Source organism: Antedon mediterranea, chromosome 11 (genome assembly GCF_964355755.1).
Source record: "Antedon mediterranea chromosome 11, ecAntMedi1.1, whole genome shotgun sequence".
Taxonomy (NCBI): Eukaryota; Metazoa; Echinodermata; class Crinoidea; order Comatulida; family Antedonidae; genus Antedon; species Antedon mediterranea.
In genome coordinates this window covers 4,337,276-4,360,886 of record NC_092680.1, presented here as the reverse complement: position 1 = coordinate 4,360,886, position 23,611 = coordinate 4,337,276, and the positions used below count along the sequence as shown (strand labels likewise).

At 32.0% G+C, this 23,611-nt stretch overlaps 1 protein-coding gene across 1 annotated transcript; it reads right to left on the bottom strand.

Moving 5' to 3' along the window:
• Positions 1 to 12,591: 12,591 nt before the first annotated feature.
• Positions 12,592 to 23,524, bottom strand: LOC140062722 (eukaryotic translation initiation factor 3 subunit I-like). Its single transcript, XM_072109045.1, has 9 exons — positions 23,426 to 23,524; positions 22,803 to 22,983; positions 22,633 to 22,698; positions 21,522 to 21,671; positions 20,856 to 20,983; positions 18,368 to 18,478; positions 17,194 to 17,283; positions 15,939 to 16,105; positions 12,592 to 14,041 (listed from the first exon to the last, which is right to left on the bottom strand). The coding sequence occupies exons 1-9, from the start codon at positions 23,426 to 23,428 to the stop codon at positions 13,960 to 13,962; spliced, it is 978 nt and encodes a 325-aa protein (XP_071965146.1). The 5' UTR covers positions 23,429 to 23,524; the 3' UTR covers positions 12,592 to 13,959.
• Between the last annotated feature and the right edge of the window lie 87 nt (positions 23,525 to 23,611).

Below are 23,611 nucleotides of genomic sequence, written 5' to 3'. Positions count from 1 at the left end.
TTTTCTCTTCTTCTGGGCTCTGATTATCAAGTGAATGTGCAGCGATTATTATTTTTGTTATTTGCCGTAGGTAGAAGCAAAGGTCGTTATCGATTTTGAAGATTTTTCAATAGCAGTCTCGATGTTTTCGTTTCCCAGAACACTCTGATTGTGCCTTTATGTGTAATACAACATTCAATAACATTATTTGTGATTTAGTTCACCTGTAAGAGATCGATACATTTTTAAAGAAAAATAGCCTGGAAGTAAGATAGTATTATTAAATCGACTTTCTGTTTCACTGTAGTACTTAAGAAAAATAGGATTTAGAATAAGCTATATACTAAATTGTCGGTAATCCATCTGTCTGTGTATTCATAAAAAAAATCTTCGATTCAGTTTGTGCTATAGAAATTTAGTATAGGTTGAGTAAGAGTACGCCATCGCAAATAACACTCCAATACCTCGGCAGGTTTTAGTGACCGTGGCTTGAGCAGCCTAAGCCTTAAGTCTACTGATTAACTCTTTATCAATATTAGTATCTAAAAATGGGAAGAATAAGCAGGGAGTTGTACTCCCTGGAATAAGTAACAAAATGTACGACTGCATTAGATGCTTAAATAATAATAATAATAATAATAACCAATATTTATATAGCGATTAATGGATCACTGACCCCTCTAGGTGCTTTACATTAGACCCTAACTAATGGTAATAAACTATCCCCCGGTAAACGTAGTATCCCTTCAGCTCTATCTACACTATCAAACTTTATGTGACAACAAAATGTGATGTACCCATAGACATGATGCCATATCACTATTTGGGTATATCGCTACCATATTTAGGCAAATTTTTTGTTGTCAAAATAGTTTGACAGTGTAGACAGAGCTTAAGACAAGTGGCGCAATGCTATACAGTAAAAAGACTACTTGAATATGATTCGCAGGACGTCTTCATCGCAAATGAGGGTATACCAGGGGTACACCTTCCTGAGAAAACATTAGTATTTTACGGTTAACCGTGTCGATAGCAAATTACTAAATTACACGTACGTGCCCATAGTCACAAGTAAAAGAAGTATGATGACGAAATAAAACATATAAATAATTTAACGATGGCGCATGTTTCCTTCTTCTAAATAATCTAAAAGATAGACATTAGATTGACAAAGTATGATACATTTTACGTCACGCGAGGGCACTCAACAATACTTTGTCCACGACGTAACCCTCACCTCGTCTTTACGTGTTGATGTTATATATACATTTAGCAAATTAATTATCTAGAAAAATAGATGCCAAATTGAACAGGTGATTCGATGTCCTTGAGTACAAGTTGACATTTGGAGTTTAATGGAATTTAATTAAATAAAACATCATTGTGACTTAAATCAATCGCATTAGCAACATAAATATTATTGTAATTAGTAAACCACTTAGAAGTGGGAAATAATATTATTCAATTCAAATTCCATTTAATGTTCAATTATTGTAAATCTTCACAGAATAGCTGTATGGATATGTTTTCGGCTTTCTGGTTTCGTGATTCGAGAATAAAACAAAAAACGTACTATTAAAGTAATAACTCACTGCATTCCTACTGATGACATCCTTAAATTCACGTTATTTATGATTTTTTTGTGATAAAGACATAACATTTTCATTAACCTAGTTTACTGAAATATTTTCGAACATAGTTTGGAGAATTTAATTAATTTTCTCATTTCAAGTTAAGGCTGTTTACATATGTCTAGCAACGAATTCGACAAAATACGAGCTCAGCTGAATCTCCTCACAAATAACTAGCAGAACATCTTAATTTGTCTCCTTTCCGTGGTTGTTAAATAACGATTTCAATTGAAATCTATTCCATTGGATCATATACGTTCATTTTTATGGTTTAAGAATAATAAAAGAACAAATATTATTTCATAATCTATTCGATAAAGGCAAACTTTTCATCGTAATCCAAATAAATCGATAATTTTTTTTTCATATTATGAACACTGGTGTATTATAATGTTTTGATATGTTATTTCTTTATGCGTGTTATTAGTTTTAGTCAAAACAATTAAATTAAAAAATAAAAATACTTTTTTGTTCTCGCTTTTAAAGTACTTTGACGACTGTGTTTATTAAGAATAAATACAAAGCAGTAAGATTAATATGAGTGAATAAAGCTCTGTCTCACTATCAAACTAGTTTGATAATAAAATGAAATGTATTATATTTTTGATAAATCTCTGTCTCTACTATCAAACTGTATGTGAAAAAAAGTTTAATATGCCTAAATAGTTACTGTAGTGATATGCCCAAATGGGCACATCACATTTTTTGTCACTTAAAGATTGATAGTGTAGACAGACTTACCGCGACAACACTGTAGATATAATATGATACGTTATATAATGTTGCACTAAAAAGCACTGAACAACTCATACAAGAGTGATGTGTGATTTTTTTTCCCTTTGAACCCATTAAACTTTTTTTTCTTCATACAACAATATTCTTTCGAACTTGATTGATATGAGGAATGTTTTTATAATGCATGTATCTTAATTCGTGTATACTTAATTCACATTTAGTCAAATGCTTAAATTGAAATATGGTTCAAATATTATTTAACAAGCAATTGATTTTGAGATAAGAAATGAAATAACCATTATCTATAGGTAGTTTATTATTCTTAGATCTAGGCCTTTATCGACTGTTTGAGTCTTCACAACTCATATATATATCACGAGTTCATTATCCACCCGCAACTATATGTATTTTATGTCTAAAATACCCCGTAGTGACGAACAGCAAAATTTATATAATATATCACTTTTAGTATCATGATTATCGGCAACGTAGGCTATTACTTAAAGTACAATAAACAAGTCCTTTATTGACTATAAATCTTTCAAAAAAGGATATAGATTTGTAATAATAGTCTAAATTTACATAATATAACAGTGGTATTACATGAGCTTGATTAATTACTTCATTACTATGTTGTCCACAATGACATTATGTATAGCAGTGTAATTCTGTTTTAAAATCACTATATTTAACAATTCATATTAGGAAAATTTGGTATAATTTAATATAATAAAAAAAAATGATACAATAAAATAATCTTCGTCGAAGAATTTCATTTAGACTGTTAAGTTTGGTTCACACTTAACACCACGCAGGGACGCAACCACAAGGCAAGTTTGACCAAACGCGAAATCATCATCATCAAATGTCATTGTAGTTGATAAAGATCTCTGATTAAGAGATCGAAACGTTTTGTAGGCCTACTGCATTTAATAAATTAGCTTATTAAATAAATGGTATCATCCATTAAAATTAAATGTATATTGTTGATAAAGCTCTATCTACACTATCAAACTTTATGTGACAACAAAAATGTGATGTGCCCAAATATGGTAGTGATATAACATCATCACATCACTTTTCAAGTTTATTGAACAGGGCAAATAGTGTATACTGTTTTATAAGACAATCAACGATAATCAATAATTCTACCTTCTAAAAAACAAACATGTTAAGGTCTTCACTGTATTTCACTTAAAGACACTAGGCCTATTTTTTTATTTTTTTATACAAGATTACACAATCAGGTAAACGAAAACCTGTTTTGCATTGTGGTCCTGTCTTAAATAAAAAATGAATCAGGAAAAAATAACAATTTTAGTTTTGTAAAAAAAAAAGGAGGCCTTTTTGCAACCACGTTTTCTAATTTCCGGCAAGTTAAGCTTGGTTTCATTATCTTGGCTCTTTTATGAAATCTGTCAATCGTTTGTTTTCTATAAAGAATACAAGATTCATATTTCTTAACATTAATATTATTTTATAAGCACATGATATGACATTGAAGCGATATCATCAATCCTATTGGCGAGAATTTACTTCAAAGTGTGGTTAATGGATATTTTACAATCGCGTATTCATGATTTTACTGGCGCTATTCAATGTTTGACGTTCATCGCGGAGGCGAAATACATTCGTTAATTTGGTTCGTCAAATTGTAGAAGACGACATGAAACTCAAATCGCGAAAATTTAGGGCCGCGAAAATGTTAGGCTTTACAATAACAGAAAATGACAGCATGATATCACACTTGTTTTTGTTTTATAAAGTGTCAGATCTTCATAGTTCATTCATTGATTAGGCTTCATTTAGAAAAACACTTCCACTTCTCATTTGCAACTAAACATAACGAAGAAGCCAATGCTGTGAGCAAATAAAGACATCTCTATGTTTCACATTCAATAATGTGTTTATGGTCAGAAGATGAATGTTGCACTGACTGACAGTAAATCATTCGTAAGTCGCTTGTTCAAGTAATATAATCTTAGTGAAAACCTACAGCAATACATAAATGATTGGAAGTTGAAACGTCTGCCGACGACTGAGAGAGTGTTATTGTATCTAACCGAGACACGAATCAAAGACATGACATTAAACAAAAGTCATTTTCATTTCCACTAGACCACGGTGTTTTTGTGGCAGGGTCCAAAAAAGTCAGGAACAGTTAGATAAAACAACATTTTGGTACAGTTTCTGACGTCATAATAGAAATAGTGATAACAATAATAGGCTAAAAATGCATTCACCCGTTATTCTCAGTTCAATATGTTCTTTCTCAGACAATTCTCTTTGCAAGTGTTACCTTCATATTTTTAGTTCGGTGACGTCAATTGGTATTGTATCTCACCGAGACCCGAATCAAAGACATTTAACAGCACAAGTATTTTTTTTTTTCATATTTCAATATGTTCTTGCTCAGACAATTATCTTTTGCAGGTGTTACCTTCATACTTTTAGTTCGATGACGTCACAATGAATGCAAATTTTAATATTACAGGAGTAATGTAATTTTCTATTCTATATACCACTTTCATGACAAGTTCATTAGAAGTTTATGTAATGTGCAATTTATGTTACATATTTCTTCAATGGGCCTTAATGTATTATTATGCTTATGCATTAATAGTTATTCTCTTAAGTATAAAACTAGCAGGTTGTTTTAATACCGACGCCTAGTTATTAAAGCCTTTTAAGGATATAGAACGTACTAACCTTCTTTTCATTGTGTTGATAGAATCATAATCCTGGGTTAATACTTTACGCAGAAATTTACGAATCCTACAGATATTAATTTAAACGTGCAGCTGCAATCATTGCGCTGAGATTTGTAATAATTATTTATAATTAGAGTATTATGGGATATGCATATTAACCTAAATGACTCTTTGTGAATTAGGATAGACACACTACATTTAAATAACTCGTTTTCCCATGCTGTTGCTATAGACTAGTCGTTAATATTATATAATTCTTAATGTGTATCTCCATTGAGATCTAGCATTGTTATTTATGTAAGCAATCTGCGTTTGTAATTTTAAAAAAATGTTTTCATTTTTACAATTTATTGTGATTGTTCGCAGTTTAGAAACATTTATTTAAAAAAACCAAATAGAAATGCACATAAAACAATGGCAGAACCACCTATAGGATATATTTCCCCTCCCCCGTCTATCATATACCATATTGCGCCAAAGCTTCCTCATCATCATCATCATAGGCATTTTCGTCCACAAGATTCAATTGAAGATATGTGTCTTCGTAAGTGTACATTCCCTCACTTTGGCATATTCAGCTTTCCATACTCGTTTTATTCGCATACTGCGATATCTCCTTTCCTATCATTTCTCATTTATTGCAAAGGTATTGTATTATAAGCTATGGAAATACTCTAGTCATATATTGTACAAAAAAAACTAGAGAATAACAACTTTGATCAATTAATATTATTAATTGATCAAAGTTGTTATTCTCTAGGGCATTGGTAATATGACTTCTAAGTGCTGTTGTCTTGACAGCTTCACAGCCCCCCTTCCCCTGTTGTTCCCAAACCCGCCTACCACACATCACTAACCCTGTGAATTTTGTTAAAAGTAAATTTATCAATAATGTTTAAAAAACGTCATACTAATATGACCTGTTTTAGTTATATTAAATGCATTAGACAGACATAGGTAATTTATTATGCACACGTGCATATACAAATTGAGCCTAAATACATAATTAATACACATTATACCTGTTCGTTTCTTCAACAATAAAGCATTATTATTTATTACATTCAACACGTCATAATGACGTAACAATATTTCTTTATTGAGTGGAATACAAAGTAGGCCTGTTATGATGTCAAAAAAACGAACCAACATGGAAAGACCTCTAGTAAAACTTTATAGTTCACTCGACATGATGGGTGCGATATCACGTCTAACGACAATTACGTATTATGTACAAGACAATCTAGCAACAAGATGCTGAATTCCGGAAATCAAAGGGTTTATCTGTGGCTGCGATACGATCAGTTCGACGCCCTGCTGAAATAGACACCGTGCCGAGGAGAATATATACATAGTACAGTATTGTTGGTATGTGTCGCAGCCAGACATAAGATTAAAGGACTGTTACGAGTTCCTATCTTTGTAGGGCGAGCTCATTGTCCTGTTGTTAGATGATATTGCCTTGAAATGTGTCTGCTACAGCAACCGTAGTATGCTGCTATTGCGGGCTGATGGAGATTATAAAGGATTATGTTTAAGTTTATGGATGGATCTGTTGCTGTCAGCAGTCACGATACTGCATGCTGTTTCTTGACAGCTAAACATGATACCGTATGAGATGCAATGGAACACAAATAATTCTGCGGTTGTGTAGGCATATTGCGTTATATTTTAAAATAATTCTTTTTTTATCCTGAACCATACTCGTTCAGTTAAAACAAAAAACTTAATATAGTGATAATAGGTTGTAATCTACTAGTGTATAACTACTTAATATAATTACCAAATCGAAACCGACCGATATCATTATACTATTAACACAATTATTATATTATATTTTAACATCAAGCAAAAAATCTTTAAAAAAGAGCAAAAGAGCCGTCAATTTTTATAATGTAGCGCCTTGACACGTTTTTACTTTGTTTCCATGGTTACATATTTTTTTGTCCTTGGAAAAATCAGATCGATAAAGTCTAATAACATTGCGGGATTTGGCTAACACGGTCCATAAATTGCTGTTAATGAAATGCCTCGTTTACACTTACTAATAATCACTGGATCTCAAAAAGGACACGATTATTGAGAATCGTTATATAAACTCTGAAATATAGTACACTTCTGGGTGTAGAATCTAGTGCGCAGTTGCGAAATAGAGCACATCATGGCCATGTTACTCTATCTACACTATCAATCTTTGTGACAAAAAAAATTTGATGTGCCCAATATGGACATGATGATGTCATATTATATCACTACCATATTTAAGCATATGTAGCCTACAATATATCTTTGAACAATTTAAAGAGTGAGACAATCGGATACAACGTATTAAGCCTTGTCTAATCTATCAAACTTTATGTAACAAAATAAGCGATGTGCCCAAATATGGAACTGATACAGTATGACATCATTGTGTCCATATATGGGCATGGACACTTTTTTTTTGTCAAAATAGTTTGACTAGTGTAGACAGATCTTTAGATAATATTACTATAGGCTGTTTTTATTTACCGGTAAATAAGAAGCAACGTGACTTTCTCGTACAAAATTCTTATAAAGTGATGCCCTAGGCATATCCTAACCCCACAATTTAGTTTTGTATGGTTTTATTCGTTTGGGTATCGACGAGTCTACTCCCAGGCTATTTCGGCTTCTTAAATTTATATGCCACAGGCTACTGATAGCATAGATTTAGTGAGAGATATCTGCATGTACGAAAGATATACTGCAGAATGAGGTGCTAGTGGAAACATTTGCCATGCCACTAGAACAACGTCAACATTTATGATATGTATATAAAAGACCAATACTTTCAAAATCCCTGACACCCGGCTGGCCTCGTATGATTTGAGTCTCAATACCTTTGTCAACAAAAGGTGGTTAATCTATTAAACTGACTTTATCGTATAATATTCATCATAGTGTTATCATCATTGTCGCCTTCTCTCCAATTATAACCACCACGTCATTAAAATAATTCTATCTTGAATATCAATCTATCTTCGAATCTATACTATTTTCATTATATCCATGGAATTAATTGTAAATCGTTACGTAATTATCAATGTCATACTTGTTTTTATTGCTGAATCTACAAATATCCAAATTTTGTTTTGTTTTGCAGTTAATTTCACAAAACTCCAAAAATGGAGTAAATCAAGATTTAAACAAAAACATGTTGAGCACAATCCGTAGGATAGGACTATCAGGCATAGATATTGAATAAATTATTTTTTAGCAGTTTGGATGGAAAATCTGTATAGGCCTAATCGATCCTTTATAAGTACCAAAAGCGCAAACTTATGACGCCTGTTTAATAAAAATATGTTGTTTAAAACAAACTATATCCTTTGCTTGCTAATAATTAGTATAATAAAAAGATGAGCTATAGAATTTCCTAGATAGGGGGAACAAGTTGGCGCAACTCGCAAGTCAATCAGTTGCAGATGAGTTTAGACGCCTTAGCCAAAAAAGATGTGGCTTCACGAAACGCCTAATTCGTCTTGAAAACAACGCTTCAGACATAGAATCCAGTCGACATGGGCTGATTGGGTAATAAAAACATAATCAGGGGAAATTATCGAGACACTATCGTGTCTCTCGATTAAGTATTAATAAACCTTCATATGAATATATTCTGATTAGATCTAGATGTAATTTCGCAACAAAATAAAAACATGAAGTAGGCCCACTGGAAGATTCGACCAGAAGTCGGAATGAGCCTGATGACCATGTACGTGAGGTAATTTTGTTAAAACAGTGTGGAGCTTTTAAACGTAGTTACATGTTTAAACGTGTTTATAGCTACATGTTGTTTTCCTCCACTCGTTTAGCAGTCAACATGTCACTGTTATGTTCAATTTCTCGACATGGCGAATTAAACACGTTAAAAACCTAAACGTATCTTTATATTGCTCCATGTTTAACAATGAACACGTCACTGATATGTTGAGTTGAGTACAGAATACATATTTAGAATGTGTTTAGAACCTAAACATGTTTCATATAATATAAACATGTGTGGAAAAGTGGTACAAAATACATGTTTAAGATCTAAACACTTACAGTTAACAAATGTTAAAACACCTCTCAGAGGCAATCATGGTTTGAATCCAGACCAACGTAAAACAAGCTGTCTACAACTATTTAAACTGTATGTGACAAAAACATGTGATGTGCCCATATATGAACATGATGATGTCATATCACTACTATATATGGGCATATCACTACCATATGTGGGCATATCACTACCATGTTAGGGCACATCACATTTTTTTGTCAAACTAGTTTGATAGTGTAGACAGAGCTTTGCACATGATCCTGATGTTATGCGATTAATCTGTTGCCAAAGTTAACATTGTTATAATTGTTACTATCAACAGCCTCAAATTATTTTTATCGATATGAACTTATAATGATAATATTCTTAAATATGATCGTTAATAATAATTGCAAACGCATGTGTTGTTGTGCCAAAAATAACAATATAGTATTAGTTTATATTATGTACGTATATAAGTAAAACGTTCGATAAAACAGCATATGTTGCTATTAGTTTAATGCGATATCCAGTCATGAATTTAAATTGAAGAGAAATGGGAAACATATCGGAATGATTGACAGCTGTATACAAGTTTCTTCTGCTTCCCAATTACGTCATCACACCGTACCTTAATATTATCATTGGATAATGGAGGGTGAGCAGTCGTAGTGTCGAGACTCGTAAAGAATTATATGATTTCTTAAAATTAATTTACGAACAACACATGAAATGGTGAAAAACATAAGGTTTTCATATTTTGGTAAATATTTAGGTTGGGCACCCAGGGACCTATAAGGTAATGGTAACGTAAAACAAATTACGTGAAATTATGACGGCTCATACACTTGAATGCGCTGTCATATAATGGTAATTGTAGGCCTGGGCAATTTATAAATTGATCTAAATTCATATTTGGAATAGGCCTAGTATTTAATTTTATTTTATAATATAATAGGTTATAAATACGACCCACCAGCCTCTTACGGCACTTCAATAAATTGAGGTGGCGCTACGATGAGTTACGTTGAGTGAGTTTAAAATATAATAGTTTTAAATGAGCTAACTCTATGTAAAGCTATACGTAAGATGCAAGTAAGTGTAAACTTGGATGCCAATAGGCCGCAACGAAAATACGTACACGCAACGCAATTTGATCAAGCACAACGATAACACTTTACTCTCTACTCACATCGGGTGAGAAAAACGCGAGGACAAACTGATTGCTATGGAACAAGCATATAAAATCAATTTAAAACTCGAATTTCACTTGAGAAAGTATTTATGCGCGCTCAATTCGATGCAACTAAAAAAAGATGAACTCAAAGTTATTCACTAGAGAGGATTTACGTTCCAATTGACTTAAGCCTGTTTTAAAATAGACGTACATTAGGAATATAAATATACTGCAATACGTTGACGATGTTATTTTTACTTTCACATTGAAATCGTTATAAATCGTATCTTAAGAATCAGCGATTGAAATGCAAGTATTTATCAATGTGCTCCTGACCATTAAAATAAATAGGCCTGGCCTACTTATAGTGAAATAAGACATTTAAAAACTCATTTGTATTTTGTCTTTTTGGCATTGTTTAATATAACGTATTATATAGGTTGTAACGTACCATCATCACAGAGCAAAATATGAAATTCTAAGAGAAGAAAACAAATTCTTGTTTTAAGAAATATTTCTTGTAATAAGCAGTTTTCTTCTTAACAAGAAATATTTTACTAAGAAATTAAATTCTCAATCATTTTCAGTATATAATATTCATATGATTATGTATTGTCTCCGAAAAACATGAAAAATAAAGATTAATCAAATCACACTTTGAATATATTATTTTGTAGTTTTAATCAAGTTAATCACTTCCGTAGTAAAAATCGGGAAAATTATGTTTTCAAAATGACAAAATAAATGGTTTAATTCAACCAAAAACCCGATGGCTGGACTATTTTTTGCTTTAAATAACATTTTTTAGGTATACACATTTTTTTGACATTAAAATGGCATATTAAACAACAACAATTTTAAGAATTGTTTTTTCAGGGGGGGGGGGGGTGTACATTCTTGAAAATATACTTATTTTTGAAAAATACTTAAATAAGAAATCATGAGCATCGATTGAAAGCAAGCAAATCTGTATTGAACAATGTTGTGAGTAACAAATCAGTTTTATTGCAGTAGTCTTGTTAGGATTAGCTATGTTGTATGTGATTAATATAGTTGTATTAGACTGGTACCAGTGTGCAGCATTTATGGAGACACATTTATGTGGTGATTTAACGGCGTTATTAAGTATCGAAATTATACTAACACCAAACGAGTAGACTTGCCCCAAGTCAGTATTTATTTTCTTTTTTGTGTTAGAGTCCACCAGTTGACGTTTCGACTTTTGTCTCAAGATCAAGTAGTATAGGTATGAAACGCCATGTGCTAAAATATTTATCTTTTTACTAATATTAAGTCAAAACTCAGTCTGGAATCCACAGACTAACTAACGAGGTGTTCGTTATTGTCATCGTCTGCGCAAAATCATACTCCCATAATAATGGTACCCATTTTATACACCTGGGTGGAGAGAGACAAATGCAAGTAAGGTGTCTTGCCTAAGGATACAAGCAATGTGGCGAAAGTTGGATTCGAAGTTTCGGAAAAAATGCAGACGTCGGCGCATTTACGTCATAAATGTAGCAACACTTTTAATAACAAAGATATATAATACTTTGTCGGCCGTTTTGTGCAGGTGTTTTAAACTGCATATTTATGCGGTAATGCCAGGCTGCATAATCAATTGCGCGCGAAAAGCTTCTTCGATTTAACATAATACGCAAACGTATTTATACACGAATTCGTAGGCTTACTACGTAATCGTCACAATGACGTCATTGTGGATACCGCTCGTCATTTTTATCTACTTTACATTAATGCAGTTTAGTTTAAGAACATTAGTCACAGCCTATTAATTGATTATAACTTATTATAGCAAATCATTTATTGTAACGTTATTCTAATTCAGTTTATACTTTTGTTGGTTTGTGAAAGTTGAACGATAAATGGCGTTAAGACAGAATGGTTCTACTGCTGGAGCGAGGGACCTCTGAAGAGGGTCTCTCCCTGTGATTTAATGAAGATCAATAGGTATGGTGTGATGGTATTATAAACAAACATTTAGAAAATATTCGACGAACAAATTTACACTCAAAACTAAAAAGCCGATATAGGCTAGGCTATGTGGCAAATCTTTTCAAGCATTTTGACAAGCGTCAATCATAACTATATGTTATACCCTTGGTAAGTGTATTAATAAAACATTGCTCAAATTAATGTACGTGTTTATCGGTCTTGTTTTCGAGCACATTTTCATAAATATCGCCCATTAAATATTCCAGTCGTCACATCAAGCAATCACTGTAATAACTGTCTGTACTATTTAGTAAAATATTAATAACAGTTCTAGTTTAAATAACTTTTATTAATCTTTCCTCGACATCCTAGGTTTAAAAAAAATGTATTATCATCAACCAAATAAATAACAACAAAATAACCATTTCATATATCAATGTACTTTAGAATTCAATTTATTTGGACCGTTTATACTCATTGAACTGGAAAACACACCAATTCTCTATAGTATAGCTTATTTAAACGAGACCATGGTAACACCACAAAAATAGATAGAATATTGTAAAAAAGTACTTTGACAGACACAATCTTTTTGTCCGTTTTAATGATGTCAAAATCTGAAATGTAATTATACGTGGTGTGAATATAAACAGTCATTTAATAAGTATTCTTTGCCATGCACAACAGTAAATATTGCATTTAACAACTTTACTGTGTTCAACAGATAAATGTAGACAATTATCTCATTTTTCTTATGACTACCACGTTTGCCAAAAACTCTTAACACTATCAAAATATTTTGACAAAAAAAGTTTGATGTGCCCAAATATGGTACTGATATTCCCAAATGTAGTAGTGATATGACAACATCATGTCCATATCACATTTTTTGTCACATAAAAATTTAATAGTGATTTAAAAAATCGGAAAATATCTACGTCATCGAAACATTTTTTTTTGTTCAAGATGTTCGTTTTTTGTTAGATTTCGAAATAATGCTGCTTATTTTTATTTTAGTATTACACCAACAGCAAAAAAAATCATACTTTGTTGTATTCATGATTTTCTTAATACAATACACAATTATAATAGTTATATATTCTACACAAGCACGAGGTTGATACCAGCAATGACATTATCATTATCACCAGTGAACCAGTATATGTACAGATTGGCAGAATAGCAATGATACCAACCACCATTCTTCCTCCAAAAACAATTTCTCTAAAGAAACTCTGGTCATTTTGACATGCCATGTGTGGATGTGTCCAATACAACAATTGTGTATAACAAACAAACATAAAAATATGTAGTGAAAAGTGGGGATTTTAGACGCCATTTTGTATTCCACATTAGATACAATATAGAATAATGTGTTTCAAAATGTAGTTTAAAACTGTCCCAGTAAAGTAGCAAAATTGTTTATAAACAAACGCATAAACACACTCTCATAGTGATGTAAAATCTTATTCCATTTGAAACGTTAGAATACCGGATATGAAAAAAACCTTTATTTTCATACATTGAGAATTTGTTAAGCATGGAACAATACATTCCTAATGCTTATGACATTGTGTTGTACCATAAAACTCACTTCAATTCACCACATATAAAGTCTGAATGTACATATTCTGTTTATACATAAATAGTATGGCGTTTTTTTTTTATGTAGTAGTTTTAAAGCGTGGATATTTTTTTTAAAGTGAATGTAACAGTAAATATATTTATTGTTCAGTATTCAGTTTCAAATTCAAAATACTGTGCATCGAAGTTATGCATACGTATAAAACCATCTTCACCACCACTAGAATACCTGTGAAAACAATCAAACAAAATATTAATATATTAGTTTTATCCCTGTCTGTCAGTGGATAAGACGTCACAATGTTGCAACAAACTTCGGGACAGCTTGCTTTGCCTAGGCTAGAACAAGCTATCTAGGTTAGAACAACCTACCCTATACTATGGTAGGGGTTAGTCTGGCCCATATCTGTCCCTGTTTGACAGACAATTGAGCATTCTTTGGCGACTGTTTGACATAAATACACACATATAAAGACATGAGTTGTTGCATGTGTTGTCCACACCTGTGCGCAATACAGTAAAGGCTGTAGTACAGTTTACATGTTATTCGCTCCACAACTGTATTTCATTTCATTTCATTTCATTTACTTTGTCTCATAAAAATACAATATAAAAAAACATGGACATGAACAAGAAAACATCACACAAAACCAGGCAGAGACAGGATTCCTAAAAAGCGAACTTAATCACTATCTAGTAGGTCTCCTATTGCACTGATTGTATAAAAAACATTTAGAATAAAATTTGTAAAAACATTAAAAATGCATATATAACTACAGTCAACTCTCCCAATACCGGACTCTCCCAAAACCGGAATTCACGAAAAACCGGACTTTTTTGGAGGGCCCAATTTGTCCCTATTCTAAATGTACTGTAATTTATTATGAAAACCGGAATACCCAATTCCGGAATCCGGACAAATTATGAAGTACAAAACACGAAAATTAGCGTCTGAAAACCGGACTGACAGTTAAAAAACTCCAAATATTTACAAAAACAACGTAACATCGTTGTCGCTGACTCGGATTCAATACATGCACAATGTACAAAAGCTTTTAACCATACCCTGCATGAAGTGCGCGACGTTTCGCGGTACGATCAAATAATGTTGCCATGGAGTTTGACAGGTCAGTTCATTGTTAACCCACGAGGCGGCAATTGCTTTGTTGCGTATCGAACTGTGGTGGGCTTTTTCACATCGAAGCGCTATTGTTTTTAGCAGGGAGTTGTTAACAACTCCCTCCCTGTTTTTTAGCATATGAATTGTTTTTTAATAAAGTTCAATTTACATTCCACTTTGTGTCTTTGTTTTGTTTAAATCATTGTTAAATTCACAATTGCAATAGGACTTTAAAAAGGAATGTTTCACTAAAAATGTGCATCATTATAAATTTGGAAATCATTATGGCAAAACGGAATGAACTTGACTTAACTAGTGTTAATAAACTTTGAAATGTTACTAATTAATTATTGTGTCATTATTGCTTGGCTCGTTTACCTAATCAATTTTCATCATTGCTATCAAATTACGTCAAAATAAAGGAGCTTAAAAAACGTGGTCTAGGTACGGTGTGGGCGTTTTTATTTGATTATGACACCTCTGCACATGCGCATCAATCAAAGCCCCGCTTATTTGCTATTTTTATCACCCATGCTGCTGCTGCAAGCTAGCTCACGAAAAACAATAAACAGACCGAAATTATGTTCACCGTACGTACGTAGGCCTTTTTGCCGTTAAAAACACATTGAGAAACAGTTTACTATTGTAACATGTTTTATTGGTACTGTACAGTAAATAATTTAACTTTTAAAAAAGGTAATCATAATTAATAAAGTAGGCCTAGGCCTATCACTAACTTGACACAATCATAGCCTAGGCCTTCTCTACGCTAGACCGTACCGGGCAGCATTCGGACCGGTGATTCAACGCATTTTCAGTGACAACGTGATGACTTTAAAAATATGTTTTCAGGAAACCGGACTTTCGAAAAACCGGAAAATATATGCCCGCCCAAGGGTGTCCGGTATTGGGAGAGTTGACTGTACATCAAAATAAATTAAAATATATTACAATATGTATGGGTTTTCACCTGAGTAATAACAAATAAACTATCATAATAACTCACCCTTTGCCATCTGGATGGAAAGCCACACTATTGATTGGTCCAAAGTGACCTTTGACACGGCCAAACTCTTCTTCAAAGACTAGATGGAAAAACCTGGCATCAAATTTGCCAATTCTTGTTGATGTTGTGGTCACATCCATAGCTTCTTGGCCACCTCCAAGCGCAACCTACAACATGTAAATCATTGAATGCTATTTAAAATTACCATTACCAAAATACCATATTCAAAATAAAGAAGATAATTAGAAGATATTTATTTAGTACTGCAGCTTGTAAATTAAAAGTTGACATTTCTAAAATGTTACCTACAGTAGTCTCATAAGTCTTAAAAAAGTAATAAAATTACTATAAATATTTAATATATTTATTTGAACATTTTAGATGATTACATCAGAATTACAGATATAAAACTAAATCCGGGGTTGAAATCCTGTCAAAGACTGGGATTTTCCATCGGTCTAAACTGCGTCACCATCAAAGCCTAACAAAGTATGACAAGCTGTATATGCTTGTTTTGTAAGAACTATGTCAACTCAAACATGTGAACAATATTTTTATTGATAATCCCTGGCCTCTTCTAAAAAAAAGTAAACTTAAAAATATTTTTATATAATGTGATTTTTACTTCATAAACTTATTTTTATATTTTTCCATCTGCGGACTAAATACAGATACACATAAATCAAACTAACTATTGATTAAAAAAAAACGGTTTTCCACAATCTGACCTTTTTAGGTTATCGCAGAAGTTTCACCGCTAATGTTTCTATGTGTCCAGTTTTATTTTAAAATATATCATTGAATAATTCTTCCACATCAATACAATACCTCGCTGATTTCCACTAAGTGAATCGAAATTGTGGTCTTATACACATGCATATTTACATTTCCAATTAATTTTCTAAAATACGTATCGACGAATTCTTATTCTTTGAGTTTTACGCTCCAGCAAAATCAGTAGTTTGAATAGCTTCTACTTGTTGTTGCAAAGCGAAAATTGCGCAACCAATCAGAGCTTGGGAAACAACTTGTCAGACAATCATGAACACTCATGCAAATCAAACTTCTCAGCGGATATACGATAAAAATGAAAATCGCAGTGGAAAATCATAAAGAGACACCATGACTTTAATATATAAAATATTTGATTTGAGCAAATAAATTTGCCTATTGAAAAACTGCACAAAGCATCCATTTGAAAAAAAAAAAAATGTAATTTGTGAAAATTGGGTATAAAAGATAACAATTTACTTACATGATCTCTTAAGGGAGATATGGCGGCAGAATTAACAGGCCTTTCTGTCTTGTATGTCTTCATATGGTTTAATGTTGTAGCATCAAAAAGCTTATATAATAATAAAAAAAAAATTTTAGACATGATGAAGGAATAGTGTGTTCTGAAGCACTACATCTAGCACTTGATCATTTTGTTTTGGCTATTTTTAAACGAGTTGAAAAACAAACTGTGCCTCAGAAATAGATTTTACAAAGCATTTTTAAATGTTAAAAATAGATAAACTTAATTGGTGTTTAAAACAAAATACACTTCAATGAACTTTACAGAGTATAAAAGCTTAATGGCTTTAGCTGAAGAGACCAAACAAGGATTTAAAATTCATGAGGACAGATTATTTTTATTCTTACGCATTTCTAAATCCTTTTTTTAATAACACGAATGATGTTTTTATATTACAGTACAACATAAAATTCACTACTTGACTATTTCAACTGACACAAGATATAAAATTATTACTTTCTAGAGGAGAAATTTGCTTAAAAAAATTACATTAAAATTGCCTTAAAAAATTATTATACAAACTTGATTACAGTAGTTTCTCTAGCTCAAATCAATCCACATTTTTTTCCCAACCATTTTTAAAAATTCCTTTTTATTTTAATACAAAACACAAATGTTGTCATTTGATTGGTATGTTATTTGACATTTGTCATGCATTATTTGGATCTATTATCTAGTGGTATATTGCAGGTCGATATCATAAACATTCATTTTTGTATACCATTCAGCATGACAAAACATTTAAACGTTATAGTTTGCGGAGAGTGGGAGTAAAGCTCTGTCTAACAATATCAAAGTTTGCTTGACAAAAAATATGATCTGGCCATATATGAACATGATGATGTCATATCACTACCATATTTAAGCATATCACTACCATATTTGGGCACATCACACTTTTTTGTCACATGAAGTTTGATAGTGTAGACAGAGCTTAACAAAAATTAAATGGTAAAGAGTACAGTCTTCAAGGGACATGAAAATCGGTACTGGATTTACAAATATCAGAAGTCATAGCCAGCAATACTAAAAAGATAATAAATTTACCAGTAGACGTAAGCTTATTTTGCCAGACACTTGCAGGCCATCAAAGACGTAAATTATTATCAAAGATGTGTGGAATTTTACATACCTTTGCTGTTGTATCTTTAGAAGCTGAGATGATAAGCGTGTCGTTTCGTCCTTTTTGCAAATCATTTATGCTGTTTTTATGCTCATTGACAACTTGCACAACATCTCTTGCCTGAAAAAAAAAAAAGAAATGACATTCTTGATACAGTATTTATTAACAAAAATGTAATAAATGTTTATCGTTTAACCTTATGAAATATTAAAAGTTAACAAATGGAACAAAACTATATTAAAATGAAAAAAAAAAGTATATAATAATCTAACTGTATATGTGAAAAGATTTATTAAAGTTATTATAACAGTAAGTATATTATTCCTAACTACTATATTGATTTGAAAATGTAAACAAAACAAAACTTGAATAAGGCTTACAGTATGAGTGAGGGCATGTGGCGCAGTGTGTTGGATGTTGGACTACTGATCGTGATATCTTGTACTCAAATCCAATGCTCGTCGCATTGCTTTTATCCCCAGGTGTACAAATGGGTACACCTGGTGGTAAGGTCAAGACAAAAACTTTGTGCTGATTACTAGCTGTTTTATGGAACTATGTTCCATTATGTGTTTTGATCGAATAAATCAATTTCAATTCATCGACATTGAAATGAACGGGGTAAATGTATTTTGGAGGGCCCCAGTGGAAAGCAGTGAATATCACTGATCTGGGCTTCCCACTTTGTAAAGAAAACTACAGTAATACACATTTTTTAAATGAGTATTGCCGATATTATATTACTTTTGCATTCTAGTTAAGTGCCTCAGAGTAAAAGTAAACAATCATGAAAAACATACTTAAAGAGGGAAAACAATAAGCTGAGTGAGACTGTTGAACTTTATGCTAACATTTAAACTGCCAACACTTACCAATTGCTAAAGCATTACATAACACCCTATAAACTATTTTATGGTAAAACAAAATGACCTGTTTGTTTATAATCTTTGCAATAAAACAAATTTATAGTAAAAGTTGTTATTGAAACTTTGTACATACATTAGTTCTGGCTTACTTCAAAGTACTGATTAAAACCAATTGAATAATATTATGAAGGTTAAATGCAGCCTACAATTTACTGTATTTTCTTAAATAATAAAGAGAGAATACTAAAATTGGGATTATTAATTATATAAGGGAGAAAATAGTGTAAGTAAGAAATAATAGACATTGGGATAATGAATCTCCCATCATTCAATGTTCTGTTTCTATATAAAATGATTTTAAAATGATTTTAAAGACACAAACCCAAAATTAACGTTACACAAAAACTCAAGTAGAAAAGAACACACATTTAGGACCCACAAATATTTAGGATTGTCACCTGAATAGTGGTTGGCCATGTGTTAAACCTAATGTATTGAATGGCTCTTGTTAATTAAACAGGAACATACTGTACTACTATTGGGTGTTCCATAAAAGGGGTGTCTCAATGGAGGAATTCTAATACAAATTAGCAATAGATTAATATTAAATAACTACAGTAAAACAACACATCTTGAAAATACTAAAATATATTCATAACCTACACCAAATCATATGGCAGAATATACATTAAATAGGTAATAGAATTGAGAAATATTGTAAAAAAAAACTGTAGTGTACGCTTATAAATTTAACTTTATGTGATAAGACATCAATATTACGTACGACGTTAACATTATCTCAATTTTCTTTTGAAATATTCTTAATTCAAGTGCTTTAACTTTGTATTTCATGTCAATTTCCACAAATTACTATCATTTTGTATAAAAATACTATTATCATCGTTCAGCATTCGTTGGAGAGTGAAACATAAGTCCTATTTCAATTATCTGTAAGTGTGTAACGTTACAAGTTAAGAGAATTATCTTTATCGCAATTGATTGAATTTCTACTTTACATTTGTATCATCTTATATAATATTCAAACCATTGCTTCCTGGTTTTTGGTCTTGGTTTTTTTTTGCTATTATTTTATTATATCACCATTTGTTTTCAATATTTTAGTTTTGAAACCCACCCTCATTAAAAAAAAAAAATTTAAGCAGAGTTGACTTGTTCAAACAGGAACTCTATAAAGTTAGATTTTTTTATCACGAAGTTCTCATGTTTTGTTATGTTTTTTGAACCAAAAAATGATGATTTACCGCAAAAATAAGTAGTAAACAAAGAGAAAATAATAGATATACCAAGTGAGTCTTACATGTACACTACGTAATATAAGATTTGTAAAGCGCACATATCAACTAAAGTGCTCAAGGGGCTGTGGACTAGATGTTACACTTTCTTTCAATAACATGCTTCTCACCTAAGGGTCTCGTCATGTCCTGCAGCCACTTACAGTGCTCTCTCTTCTGTCAAATTTTATGTTGGTTCAATGTTTTTTTTTTGTCATTATTTGTTCAACTACTACAGTCAATACGTACACTGAATAAAATGGTTGGGGTTACAATATATTTTTTAAATTTGATTTATTTCATTAGTATTTAAAGTGTATTGTCACATTTCCTGCCTACCTTTATGTCGTACAACCGTAATTCACCGTTCTCATGCCCTGATAAAATGTAGTTGTCTAATCCAACGCATATAGCACTTGTGACCTTTGGCCCCTCAACGTCGAACACCATATAAGGTTTGCTGTTTTCTGTGACGGAAATAAAATGAATCTAAAATGATTCAAACTACTAAAAAATGTTGTTGGTTACAAAACAGAAATAAATAATAAATTACAACAAGTTGATTCACAGTTAGTGAATTATGAGTTGTGTTGTCTATTTTAAAAATGATTTATTTATCTATTTTTATTTCATACTCATCAAAGAGCAAGTAAATCTCTAATTACAGGTATGGATAAGCTATACCATGACTGAATAAGTTTTGTTTAGTCTTAGGGAGTGGAGTAGAGACAGCCATGTTTTACAACCCTGGCACTAAAATAGGTCAGGATTGAACACTAAACCTTGGAATCTGAAGACAAGCATGTTAACAACCAAGATGGGACTGCTGACTCTTGTAGTTACAGTAATCGTATTACTTTAGCAGTCCCTGACCAATTCATCTTTGTACATTGTATTTTTATGTTTTGATGGTCAAATAAATAAATGAAATGAAAATGAAGATACAGTTCCACTACAATGTCTGCCTACAGTAATGATTACAAGAATAAAACAAAAACTACTTACTGACTTGGCTGCCATCAGCTGTATCAAATAGTAATATTTGACATGTCTGTCCCATGGTTCTATCTGTTGAAAACATCATAGTTCGAGCACTGTAGTTGAAACCACACGTCCTTATAGCAGATTTCATTTCAAACTCATTTAATTGAGTACCTTAAGAAACAAAATATAAACTTTAAGATACATATGTTATTGCAGCAAATTACGAATAAGGGGACAAACGAAAGTCGGCTTTAACAAATTTAGTTTGTATAAGGTGTTTTGGTTACAACAATTATGGTATTGTATCAATTGAGGATTTGAACCCAAGTACTTTGGTATCTTCTTGTCTACCAAGTTACAGTGGCATTATGTTTGTACCGCCAGAAGGCTTTTTGATGGTTTCTAAATCAACAACTTGTATGGACCAATTATTTTTTTTTATATTAATTTTTCTTTTTAATGTATTAAGTCGAACAACCAAGAACCTATTGACAGACTACTGTAGTATCTTAAATGCCAAATTAAAAGTTGTACAGAACATCAGTACTGCACCATACTTTAAAAGGTAATTTTTAAACTGTCACCCCTAAATGGGAAAGACAACTGGTAATAATTGTGATTATATTATATTGGCTTTCCCCTTTTTCCCTTCAACAAGAAAATACTGTTATCAGTTAATGCACTTGTCAATTGTATGACCCACTATACATACGACTCCAGGGAGAGGTGCGTCATTTGTCCGATGTTCGTTATGCCTTACTGTATGAATACTATGACAAACATGTGCATCAACAAAATTATTTACACCCATTTTCATGCACTCTGTGACCATGTTCAATTTCAATTAAATTTATTTCCACAATATAATATAACATAACATACAGGATAATAAATACAATGAAGTAATCATATAAGTCAGAAAGACTTTAAGTTTGACCCACCCCAAATAACATATTTTGGGTGGTAAAGTTACGGACATTGACATACCATTGTTCGTTGATGTGACATACCATCTACAGTAGGTTTTATGATGTACCCCTGTGTCAATAATTATTTGTAAATGACGCATCCATAACACATCTCTCCCGGGTCATATAGTGGGTCATACAATTGACATGTGCATAGTGCTTACCAGTTTCACAATCCCATAATTTGCATGTATTGTCAGCAGAACCTGTTAAAACTTGTGTTGTATCCCCTGGTAGAATACATTAAGGAAGAAAATTCAACTACTGTACTGTACTGAAAACAAAATGAAAATTTAAAAACAAATGATAGAAATATCAAAAAACAAGAGGATACAGTTCGCATCTATACACCAGACAGCGCCACCATGGCCGTTGAATGTTCCAAGACGTTCACCGTTGAGGGAGTACCAAACAGATGGCTGAGTATCTTTAGCACATGATAGTAGAAGGTCACCTTCACGGTTGTACTTGATTTGCGTTATTGAACGCTCATGCCCAAATAGTACAATTGGTTTCTATCAAAAAAACAAAGTGGGAAAAAGTAATTGTAAACAATTAAACAAAGTCAAATCAATAATAAATATATATTTTAAATAGAAAGGCCTACTATTATCATTTGTCAATTTTTCTGTTGTTGTTGATTATTATATTATTATAATTTGGCAATTATTTTTAGCCGGAATTATTTCAGAAAACACAACGACAACACAATGAAATCTTCAACGGCCATAAATCCTAGGCCTACTGACGTGTGCATTTACACCCATTGCATCGATTATATGCCCGTAAAAAATTGTTTTGATATCTACCTAGGCCTAGGCCAAATTATCTCGGCTGAGCCTGAGGTTGAGCCTAGCTAGCTAGCAGTAGCAGACTAAGCACTGTATCGCCAGTAAATAGACCTTATTATTAAAATGAATACAATATGTGGAACTTTATGTTTATACAAATACTTACCATTTTGATAAAATTATTAAATTGTAGATTTATCAACGATTATAACGTAAAATATGTGAATCTTTTTTTTATAAAAATGTACCAAGCATGGATGCATGGAGCGGGTAGGCTTTAACAACGCCCTCTATTGACGAAAACAGATATTTGTTTGTTGTGTTTAATTTCAAAACAAAACATCCGTCGTCG

What these genes read in the sequence shown, in the direction of transcription:
- LOC140062722 (XM_072109045.1), bottom strand. An exon ending in ATTATGGGATTGTGAAACTG is followed by an intron (nt 21,672 to 22,632) that starts GTAAGCACTATG and finishes TTGTTTCTTAAG; the next exon opens with GTACTCAATTAAATGAGTTT. An exon ending in CTAAAGATACAACAGCAAAG is followed by an intron (nt 17,284 to 18,367) that starts GTATGTAAAATT and finishes TTATTATATAAG; the next exon opens with CTTTTTGATGCTACAACATT.